We start from the raw sequence: 11,142 nt of genomic DNA on the forward strand, positions 1-11,142 counted from the left end.
TGTCTCTATTAAGGAAATCAAAACCTTACTTTAAAGCCTGAAAAGGAAATGTAAATGAACAGTCCTGAATTATTTCATGTAAAATTCAAAGAGGACAAAACTCATATAATTTGAAGGCTTTTCCTCTTTTAATATATACTTTCATTCCATGGTCTTATTCAATAGTTAACTTGTGATGTAAGTATCATTATTTCTGGAACCAGTCCTGGAGCTTTAATTCAGGGCCTGGGCACTGTCCTTGACTTTTTTTGCTCAAAGCTAGTGTCTTACCACTTGAGCCACAGCTCCATTTCCAGCTTTTTCATACTGGAGTCTCATGGACTTTTCTGCCTAGGCTGGCCTCAAACCATGATTTTTAGATCTTAGCCTCCTGAGTTGCCAGTGTTATAGGCATGAGCCACCAGTGCCTGGCCTTTAGGCAACATTCTTAGATGTGTCAATCAAGTATTATACAAGACTGAACCATATGAAATTGCCAATTATCATCCGTTAAGCCAGGTGCTGGTGGCTCCTGCCTATCATCCTAGCTACTCAGGAGGCTGAGATAAAAATGGAAAAGAGAAAGGGGAAGGGAAGGAAAAAGGAAAGAAGAAATGGAAAGAAAGGGAAAGAGGGAGGAAAGAGAAAGAAGGTAAATAGGCAGACAAGCAGGCTTTTTGGTTCAAGGCTGGTACTGGGAAGGTAAACAGGCAGGCAGGCAGGCTTTTTTGTTCAAGGATGGTACTCTACTACTTGAGCCACACCTCCACTTCCAGCTTTTTGGTGGATAAAAACCCATCTACTACTGTATAGCTGAATATTAATAAATCCTAATTTAAAAAACCACCAATGTTAAGCGCATATGTTTCAATTCTTTATAGGTATGTGTGTATACATATATATATAATTTTATTGTTGTTAAGGTGTTGTACAGAGGGGTTACCATTTCATAAGTTAGACAATGAGTACAATTCTTTTTGGACAAAGTTACTTCTTCCTCTGCTGTCCCCTGCAAGAGTGCTGTTTATTAAGAATGCTCTGATTTATCTCCAGACATTCCCTAAAGCCATTCCCCCACCCCTCCCCACCCTGAGCAGTCAAGAAGAAAAATTCTAGATTAAAGAGTTTTAAAGGAGGGCTAGGGATGTGGCTTAGTGGTAGAGTGCTGCTCCTAGCATGCATGCCCTAGGTTCCACTCCTCAGCACCACATACACAGAAAAGGTCAGAAGTGGTGCTGTGGCTCAAGTGGTAAGAGTGCTTGCTAGCCGTGAGCCAAAGCAGCTCAGGGACAGTGCCCCAGTCCTGAGTTAAAAAAAAAAAAAAAGTTTTATGGGAAAACAAGAGTTGATCTCTGAATACTCTTGCTGTGATTGTGGAAATAACAGAATACAGACCTACATTTCCCAAAACAAAAAGACTGAGGTGGCTTGCAATTCAATACTACCCCAAACCAGGGACCACCAGGAGTGTGGACCTCCTGGGAGAACAGGGAGAGGGAAGGCACCCCATTTTTCTTGGCTGCCAGGCTAGGTAGGACAGCATGTCGGGGTGGGTGGGGGGTATGAGGGGAGAGACAGAGGAGAGAGAGAGAGGGGAGAGAGAGGAGAGAGAGAGGAGAGAGCATAAGGTCAGGATTCCCACTGGGGTGTGGGGGACGCACTGGTCCCCAGCTCCCCAGAGACTTCGGGGACGGGGCTCTTGTTGTGCCAAGTCGCAAGACCACCACCAAGAAGACCACCGAGACTCAGACATTCCGAAATGCAAAAGTAAGGCAAGGCTTTATTTAAGCGAGCTGCAACTCGGGCCTCGTCCTACCCACCGACACAGCGGAGGTTAGGAGGGAGCCCCGAGCTGTGATACAGGGCTTATAAATGCAAAGAACAAGGTTACAACAATCAGGTGTTCAAGCAAGCAAGATTAGGACACAGGTACAAATCTGACTGGCTCAGGGTTTGATTCTAAAATGGGGTTCACGTGGTAAAATGGGGCCTGACTTCAAAGTCTGGCACTTCATTTTCCCCTTTTTCTTTTTGGTACCTTGGGAGCCAATCATGGCTCCATTCTGTCCATTTCAATGGCTTGCATGTCTAGGGGATGATATAGAGGTAAGGCATGGGCCAGTAGGGCCCAATGTAGTAACCAAAGGGCCTGTCACCATTTCTTACAAGTATAGTCTCTGTACCTTTGTTTTGCATGCCTCTCGTTTATCCTGCCTCATCTTCCCAAAAACAACTCTGGCCCCTCGGTTTTTGTTTTTGTTTTTTCCAAGGCGGGCTTTATTTAAGTGAGCTGCAATTCCGGTCTCGTCCTACCCACCGACACAGCGGAGGTGAGGAGGGAGCCCCCCGAGCTGTGGTTATACAGGGCTTATAAAGGCAAAGAACAAGGTTACTACAATCAGGTGTTCAAGCAAGCAAGATTAGGACACAGGTACAAATCTGATTGGCTCAGGGTTCGATTCTAAAATGGGGTTCAAGTGGTAAAATGGGGCCTGACTTCAAAGTCTGGCACTTCACTCTGTTTTCCTGTGCCCACCCCCCACCCCTCTTCACGGACCCCCAAGCTCCAGCTCACCCGGCTCCCGGTTGATCTCGATGTCGAAGTGACACTGGGGTCGGTCCTGCACCCCCATGGCGACCGAGGGGACAGCACGAACTGGGGGTGTGGGGGAAGGGGAGGAGAGCGGTCAGGACCGGGGCGGAGCCCACCACCCCTCCCACCCTCCCCCCCCCCCCGCCCCTGCAGCGCCCGCCGGCGCGGCCTCGCCCCCCGGGTGCCCCGACCTCGCCCACCGACGCCACGGCCCGGCCGCGCCCCCAGGAAGCCTCGGCCCGCCACCCCCGGCGGCACCTCAGTCCGACCTCGCCCCCCGGCACCCCGCTCTCTGAGTCCCGGACAGAGGGCTCCACTCGCGCCCCGGACTCCAGAGCTCCCCGGCGAGCTCTTCACCTGGCTGACCTCCCCTTCCCCCAGAAAACTTGGCCACCGCCGACCGAAGCCAACGTCGGTAACGGAACGCCAACGCCGCCGCCGCCTTTCCCCCTGGGCCGGATTCCCAGTGCCACGCCAGATCCCGCGAGAGCGGCGGCAAACACCGCGAGAGCTCAATCTCGCGGCGGGCGAGCGTGTGTGGCTTGGTACACGTTGGGCGCGATGGGAGCCACAGCTCCGGCTTTGGGAACGTGAGCAAGTCCGGTGCCTCCGGTTATAAATAACGTGGCAGGTCTATGCCCCGCCCTCACAGCCTCCACCACCCAATCAGAGGCTTCGACACGCCCACACGGCATCTGGACTTACCCGGAGGCTGTGAGCAGCCGCCGCTTTCTCAGGTATCGCGAGATTTACCTGCCTAGGGTGTGAATGAGTTGCTTCTTCAAGTGGAAAACCCCACGTGGCACTTGGATCTGATTGTTTTTCGAGGAAGAGTTATGATATATCCTACTTTTAAGCCGTCCTTCCAGCATTGGCTGTTTGGTTTTTTTTGACATTCTGAGTGAATTTTACATCTTTTGTTCAAGTAATTTGTTCAGTTTCATATCTAGGTGCATGTAATTTAAGAGTTGAGGATACACAGATGTTTTATTACAAAATGTGGTTTTGAGCATAAATCTCATTACATTACATAAATGCGAATACCCCCTCCCAATCTTTTTATTTTTAATTACTATAAAGGTGATGTAGAGTAGTTATGGAAGTCATGTAATAAGCACATTTCTTTTTGGACAGTGTCACTCCTTCTTATTCTTGGGTTTGACAGTCCATCCCTTTGTCTTTCTGCAGAGCAGTTTTAATCTTTGGTAGCCACTTAATGCTTATTTTCCCCTTTTAACATTTGGATGTTTTTCTGTGCTCAAAAATCTCTACCCACGGGGTTGATTGGGAATGTGGCTTTGTGGTACAGTGTTTGCCTAGCATGCATGAAGCCCTGGGTTCGATTCCTCAGCACTCCATACACAGAAAAAGCTGGAAGTGGTGCTCAAGTGGTAAGAGTGTTAACAGCCTTGAGCAAAAGGTTGCCAGGGACAGTCCAAGTCCCAGGACTGGCAAAAAAAAAAAAAGATCCCATCTGGAAATTTTAGTTTTAACTTCTAAGTTTTAAGTGCATAGTCTTAGAATTGGTTTATGTTAGGTTGGAGTTGGGCGTTCACATTTTCCTTTGGGGGAATGTTGAAGATTATCTCTCATTCACTGAACTCCTTTGACATAGTGTGTGCGTGTTCTTTGTGATTCGTATTTCATTCATCTCTGTATATTAGGGACACATTTTTTTGGCCAGTCCTGGGGCTTGGACTCAGGGCCAGAGCACTGTCCCTGGCTTCATTTTTTGCTCAAGGCTAGCACTCTGCCACTTGAGCCACAGCGCCACTTCTGGCCATTTTCTGTATATGTGGTGCTTGGGGAATTGAACCCAGGGCTTCATGTATGTGATCCAAGCACTCTTGCCACTAGGCCATATTCCCAGCCCCTAGGGACACATTTTTTAATAACATTTTTTGTTGGTCCTGTGGCTTTTGTCAGTGGTTGGGGGCCTGGGCACTGTGTCCCTGTGCTTTTTGCTCATGACTAGCACTACCATTTTAAGCCACAGCACCACTTCTGGTTTTCTGGTGGTTAATGGAGATAGAGTCTCACAAACTTTCCTGCCTGGGCCAGCTTTGAACCATGATCCTCAGATCTTAACCTCCCGAGTAGCTAGGATTACAGGCATGAGCCACCAGTAGCTAGCTTAAAATTACTCTTTAAAAGTGTAGAAGACACTGGGAGAGAGGGAAAGAATGACATTGTTCAAAATATGTACTTTACCTAACTTACGTAACTATAACCCCTCTGAAAGCACCCTTGTAATAACAATAAATTATTTATTTTGCCTGGGGCTAGAACTCATGACCTGGGCACTGTCCTTAAACCTCTTTATGCTCAAGGTTATCACTATACCACTTGAGCCATAGCGCCATTTTTGGCTTTTTCTGAATAGTTGATCGGAGAAAAGAGTCATGGATTTTCCTGTCAAAGCTGGCTATGAAATATGATCCTAGGTAGGAATACAGGTATGAACCCTCCAGTACCAGGCTAGTAAAAAAACTTTTTTAAGTGTAAACAACCATGCACTAAAAAGCTTATCATATTAACCATTGAAAGGGACAATTAAGGCAGCCAGATCCCATCCCAACAAACAAGCTGGGCATGGTGGTCCAGCCTGTAATCTGAGATATGCAGAAGGTCTCTGATGTTAATAGACTATATCTAAGGCCAGCCCCACTCAAAAATGGGACACCCTATTTGATTTTTTGTTTTGTTTGTTTTGTTTTTGGCCAGTCCTGGGGCTTGGACTCAGGGCCTGAGCACTGTCCCTGGCTTCTTTTTGCTCAAGGCTAGCACTCTGCCACTTGAGCCACAGCGCCACTTCTGGCCGTTTTCTGTATATGTGGTGCTGGGGAATTGAACCCAGGGTCTCATGTATATGAGGCAAGCACTCTTGCCACTAGGCCATATCCCCAGCCCATGGGACACCCTATTTGAAAACTAACTCAAAAGAGGAGTGGCTCAAGTGGTGGAGCACTTGCTTAGCAAGCATGATGAGCAGAGTTCAAACGCCAATACCACCATCTTGCTATAAAAGAAAATCAGCACTATGTAATGAATAGTGAAATATAAAATTAGATCAGGTCCTTTCTGATGTGATGCAAAATTAAGTCTCATCTGATGTACCCTTAACCCAAATAACGGAATCTTACATTGGAATGAGTTCCTAGATCTAGTGGGTAACAGTGGGATAAACCTAACAGCACGACAGGGACACAACTGGATGAATCTAGAATGGGAAAAATTCTATGAGAAATGACCGGGCTTTTTCAACCAGTAGCAAAGAATGAAGAGAGGAACTTAGTTTACTTTTGAAGCCAACATGTTCCCCTTGCTTGGCTTCCAGTTCAAACAACTTAGCAAAGACACTGTGGATAAATGGACAACACTGCACATGGCTTACTATAAGATGATGTCATATGATAATTATGAATCATTAATTTTATTAGAAATGGCAATGATAAGGTTGTCATATGCCTTAAGTCCTTACAGTTTACTGAGAGGTCAACCTAATTATTAAAATAAATAATGGCATGGAGAATACAGTTAAGTTAGTAGCTTGCTTCACAGTTAAATAAAAGAACCACAGAAGTTTCATTTGTGTTTTCAACAGCAGAATGTAGTGATTGTCCAGTCTGCCTTTGATAGGAACTGGATTACATTTGAGTGACTCCACCTACTAGCCAATCGGAGATTATTCTATTGCTTTTGGAGTACCATTTGGGCTGGCATCAGCGATGGTAGCTAAGTAAATAAGGTTTCTATGTAATACATGCTGGTACCTATGGGAAAGGAAAAAAAAACAAACAAGAGGTGAAAATTAGAGGCTTGTTTTTCCTGACTACAAGTAAGAGCTGGGTGAGAATATATGTAATCTAATGGGAGGGTCCATCTTTTGATTACATGATGCAGTGTTAGCAGTTTCCTGTTTTAACATATTCCAGGAGAATATATGCAGAATCTCACTCATTCAAACTTACTACTTCCACAGATACCTTTCTATAAACAGTTGGCTACCATTTATTGCTGAAGACTATAGCCATGGCTGAAAGTGGTTCCTGACTGTCATCCTAGCTACTCAGGAGGCTGAGATCTGAGGATCACGGTTCAAAGCCAGCCTGGGCAGGAAAGTCTGTGAGACTCTTATCTCCCATGAACCACCAGAAAGCCTGAAGTGGTGCTGTGGCTCAAGTGGTAGAGAGCTGACCTTGAGTGAAAGAGCTCTGAGACAGCACCCAGGCCCTGAGTTCAAACCCTACAACTGACAAAAAAACAAAAACAAAACAGAAAGAAAACTACAGCCATGATGGGTCCCACCTCCTTGATCTACTTTTACAGCCCTACTTTATTCTCTGGAGTCTCAATGGTCACTCTTCAATTTAAGTCAAGACCACTTCATAACTGTTTAAGAGCCTTCAACTGGGCTGGGAATATGGCTTAGTGGTAAAGTACTTGCCTAGCATGCATGAAGCCCTGGGTTCCATTCCTCAGTACTACATATACAGAAAAAGCCAGAAGTGGTCCTGCTCAAGTGGTAGAGTAGGCTAGCCTTGAGTAAAAGAAACTAAGGAACAGTGTCCACACCCTGAATTCAAACCCCGGGACAAAAAAAAGAGAAAGCTTTAAGTGAACTGTAGCCCCTTTGTCCATCACCTTTAGGTAATAACAATAAGAAATACAAATAACGCCAGGAACCAGTGGCTCACACCTGTCATCCTCGAGAGATTAACACCTGAAAATCATGGTTTGAAGTCAAGAGGGGCAGGAAAGTCCATGAGACTCTTATCTCCGATAAACTACTCAGAAAAAGCCAGATGTGGCCCTGTGGCTCAAAAAGTGGGAGCACTGGCCTTGAGCACAAAGAGGTCAGTGACAGTGCCCAGGCCCTGCATTCAAGCCCTAGGACCAGCAAATCATCATCATCATCAACAGCCTTTAAAGGCTCCGAATCTCATAGTAAAGCTAAACAATTCTTGTGCTCCACAAGTTTCTCTATGGTGGTAGTCTCTGGGTATCTCTTGGATCTCCTCATCTACCTCATCTATGGTTTACCCTTGGCTGAATTCTGGCTGCAGTGGACTCTTTGCTATGGTGTAGAGATATCCAGCACTCCTACCAGGCGGCCTTTCCCTGCCAATGATCTCTCTGCTTAGAGACATTCTGCATAAAACAGCCCTTCTATCTGTCATCATTTTTCTCTCTGTCCATCTGTCTGACCTAATGTCCATCCAACCATCCATCCGACAGTCTATTCGTCCATCCATCCATCCATCCATCCATCCATCTTGCTTGGGAACACATTATATATACTAGGCAAGTGCTCTACCCCTGAGCGACATCCCTACCCCTGAGTTATTCTCATTAAGCCCTTATAAGCCCAATTATATATGTCCTCTCTCTAGCATCTAGTGTACTCCAATAAAGCAGGGCTGATATTTGTGTGTGATACTGCGGCTTGAACTCAGGGCCCAAGTGCTGTCCCTTAGCTTCTCTGCACTAGGCTGAGCTCTACCACTTGAGGCACACTTCCACCTCCAGCTTTTTTTCTTTTTTTTTTTTTTTTTTTGGTGGTTAATTGGAGAGAACAGTCTCAGTGCTTTTTGCCTGGGCTGGCTTTGAACTTCAATTCTTAGATCTCATCTCCTGAGTAGCTAGGATGACAGGCATGAGCCACCAGCACCCAGCCTTAACCTGGAAGTCTTTTGTTGATCTTCGTGTTTGTCACTCAGGTGACTGCAAGGAATAAGAGAGAACTAAGCAATCAAATGCGCTGACTTTTACTTAGGAGGGCAGGGGAAAGGAAGGAGAGACCCAGAACCATTAAAGGGTCATGGCTCCTATCTCCTAAGCCTTATGTTTCTGTGCTCCCTTCCCTGTCTCTGAGTTATTAGCTGGGGTGGCTTTAGGCAAAGGCATCTTTGCAATGAGAATAATCAAGTTTTGAAGAGGGAGTCCTAGCAAGCAACTAAACTCCAGAGTCTACAATGTACTGGGCTATATATTGTGCTGGGTATGTAAATAAACTCGTTGAGCCACCCTTTCCTTGGCTGTAAAATGAGGTTGAACTCCATCAGTTACCCAAGACTCCTAGTTGGAGACGGCCCCACCCACACACCATGCCTACTTCTCCTTGTTCCATTTCCAGGGAAGGAGATAGGGGGAGGGTAGTTACTTACTGGACACACTCGTTCGCCCGGCCCTTGTTCTGATACTCCACAATACAACGGACCAATTGGTCATTCTCCTCCAGGAGCTGCAAAGATCAGAGAAAGGGCTCACTGCGGCATGATGTCAGGATGGCACCTCTCCCTTTTCCCCTCATGCCCAGCAGTCCTGTGTCTTTTGTCTTTCCTTTCTTCTTTTTTTTTTTTTTTTTTTTGGCCAGTCCTGGGGCTTGAACTCAGGGTCTGGGCACTGTCTCTGAGCTTCTTTTGTTCTGGTGCTCTACCACTTTGAGGCCACCGCCCCATTTCTGGCTCTTGGATAGTTAAATTGGAGATAACGAGACTCACGGATTTTTCCTGCCCGGGCTGGCTTCGAACCGCGGAGTCCCAGAGCGCCATACCCCGGTGCGCGCATGCTCGTGAGGGGAGGGGGGCAACAAGTTCCGCAGTTCTGGATCGCGACCCGCTTCCAGGAAGCTTCGAGAACCTCCCGGGCCCCTCGGGATCTCGACGCCCGTCTGTCCCCAAGGACGCTCACCCGCTGGACCGTCTCTTGGTTGACCTTGGCCTTGCCTCGCAGCCAGTCCGGCGCGAAGATGACCGACATAGCCGAAAGGTCCACTCAGAATCGCACCAACCTCAGCTCGGGCCGCGACCGAGGCGCGTCCAGATTGACGTCACGACGCCGGCGCGCCGAGATGGACGTATGTTCCGCGCCGCTCAGCTGCGGCGGTGGGCGGGGATACTATCTTGACGTTAATTGGGCTTTGCCGACGGTGGGCGGGGCTTCCTTTGTGGATTGGACGCGCCAGAAAATAAAAAGCAATTTAGTCCCTCCCCCTCCGGTTCCCGCCCCTTGGGCTCTGGGGAGATTTGCGCTTGCGCAAGCCTTGGGGGCGGGGCTAGGTCCGTGATTGACTTGCCTTAGTGTGTAGACTCTACCCAGCCTTAATGGCCTGGACGTCTTTATGAATTGATGTTTAAACAAACAAACAAAACCTTTCCTGAGCCCAATCGCTGGTGGGCGGCTGCATTTAGCTTTGGGCTGAATAATAATGCTTCTGCGGTTTGCAACTCTAAACAGCACGATGACTTTCTCCATTTTCACAGATGAGGAAAGGATGCTCTCTCTGGGCTTCCTCCACGCACGGTGGGCGCCTTACCGCTCCAGTCCACAGCTCCAGTCTCGTTACGTGACGATGGACGGGTGGGTGGAATCACACTTTAGTGGCTGGGACGACCGGCCTGTGGCTTGAAGCTGTCTTAGTTTGATGAAATCTCACTTGCCGATTCTTCTTATTCCGGGACCTCATTGAAGTCCTTTTCTGTTTACAGTTTTATTTCGTAATTAGCGCATACTCATTGTACAAAGGCGTTTTCTTGTCATATGTCCATACATGTATCTCCCTTAATTTGATTACATTTATTCTCTCTGTTACTTTCCAACACCCCCCCCCCCACTTTGAGGTTACACAGAAAATGGTTGCTTGCCAATGTCTGCGTCTTCAAGTGTTTCCCCGTAAGAGTTTCAAAGTTTCAGGTCGTGTGTGTGTGCGCGCACACGCGCGTGTGTGCCAGTATTGGGACTTGACTCATGGCCCGGATGCTTTTACAGTGTTATACACCCATCATCAGCACAGAATTTTTTCTTTCTTTCTTTCTTTCTTTTTGGCAGGTTGTGGAGCTTGAACTTGGACCTGACCTCTTTCACTCAAGGCTGGCGCTCTATCACTTGAGCCACAGCTCCACTTCTGGTCTTCTGGTGGTTCATTGGAGATAAGAGTCTCACGGATTTTCCTGTCGGGGCTGGCTTTGAACCTCGATCCTCTAGATCTCAGCCTCCTGAATGACTGGGATGACAGGCGTGAGCCACAGCGCCAGCATGAACTACTAGCTCTCCCTGTCCCCTCCTCTGCTGTCTCTCCCTTCCTTCCTTCCTTCCTTCCTTCTTTCCTTCCTTCCTTCCTTCCTTCCTTCCTTCCTTCCTTCCTTCCTTCCTTCCTTCCTTCCTTCCTCCCTCCCTCCCTCCCTCCCTCCCTCCTTCCCTCTTCCTCCTCCTCTTCTTCCTCCCCCCCCCTTCCTCTTCCAGATTGATCTCTCCTTCTGAATCACATCTCTCGAACCCAGGACGCCAGCCTCCCGTTCTCCCCGCTATGATCTTCGCTCCCCGGCTTGCCGTGCCCGTCCTCGTTCCCAGGGCACGGACGGGACGGGAAGTTCTCCGCGGGCGCCCTGCGCTCGCACCGGCAGGTGTGCACACCCGCCAGGCGCCCCCTCGCCGGGTATCGGCTGCCTCCGTTTCCCCCGGGGCACCTAGCGCAGGGCGTGTCGCGGCCCACGGACTTCGGCACCGCTTCCAGGCTGGCAGGAGGCCGTGCCCTGGGGTTGGCCGGGCTCAGGGCCCCCATTCTAGGC

General features: G+C 48.1%; 2 protein-coding genes across 6 annotated transcripts in view; both read right to left on the bottom strand.

Moving 5' to 3' along the window:
* The window catches only part of Nktr (natural killer cell triggering receptor), a 48,183-nt gene extending 45,057 nt beyond the window's left edge, over window positions 1-3,126 (bottom strand). Inside the window, exons 1-2 of one of the 5 annotated variants that reach the window (XM_048334695.1) lie at window positions 3,023-3,126; window positions 2,555-2,637 (exon numbers count right to left, since the gene is read on the bottom strand). In XM_048334695.1, the coding sequence (XP_048190652.1) occupies window positions 2,555-2,612 (58 nt within the window). In that variant the 5' untranslated portion in view covers window positions 2,613-2,637; window positions 3,023-3,126. Of the gene's footprint in view, window positions 1-2,554; window positions 2,638-2,929 lie in introns of all 5 variants that reach the window. The other 4 variants (XM_048334704.1, XM_048334703.1, XM_048334697.1 and 1 more) reach the window with 4 other exon arrangements.
* Window positions 3,127-5,845: 2,719 nt separating this feature from the next.
* Window positions 5,846-9,423, bottom strand: Ss18l2 (SS18 like 2). Its single transcript, XM_048334735.1, has 3 exons — window positions 9,266-9,423; window positions 8,740-8,816; window positions 5,846-6,345 (listed from the first exon to the last, which is right to left on the bottom strand). The coding sequence occupies exons 1-3, from the start codon at window positions 9,332-9,334 to the stop codon at window positions 6,258-6,260; spliced, it is 234 nt and encodes a 77-aa protein (XP_048190692.1). The 5' UTR covers window positions 9,335-9,423; the 3' UTR covers window positions 5,846-6,257.
* Window positions 9,424-11,142: the final 1,719 nt, after the last annotated feature.

This window comes from Perognathus longimembris, chromosome 26, assembly GCF_023159225.1.
Source record: "Perognathus longimembris pacificus isolate PPM17 chromosome 26, ASM2315922v1, whole genome shotgun sequence".
NCBI lineage: Eukaryota > Metazoa > Chordata > Mammalia > Rodentia > Heteromyidae > Perognathus > Perognathus longimembris.

Coding starts and splice junctions, on each gene's coding strand:
- Ss18l2 (XM_048334735.1), bottom strand. CDS start 9,334: ATGTCGGTCATCTTCGCGCCGGACTGGCTGCGAGGCAAGGCCAAGGTC. Junction 8,817..9,265: donor ACCAAGAGACGGTCCAGCGG/GTGAGCGTCCTT, acceptor TGATCTTTGCAG/CTCCTGGAGGAGAATGACCA. Junction 6,346..8,739: donor CGGGCGAACGAGTGTGTCCA/GTAAGTAACTAC, acceptor CCTTTCCCATAG/GTACCAGCATGTATTACATA.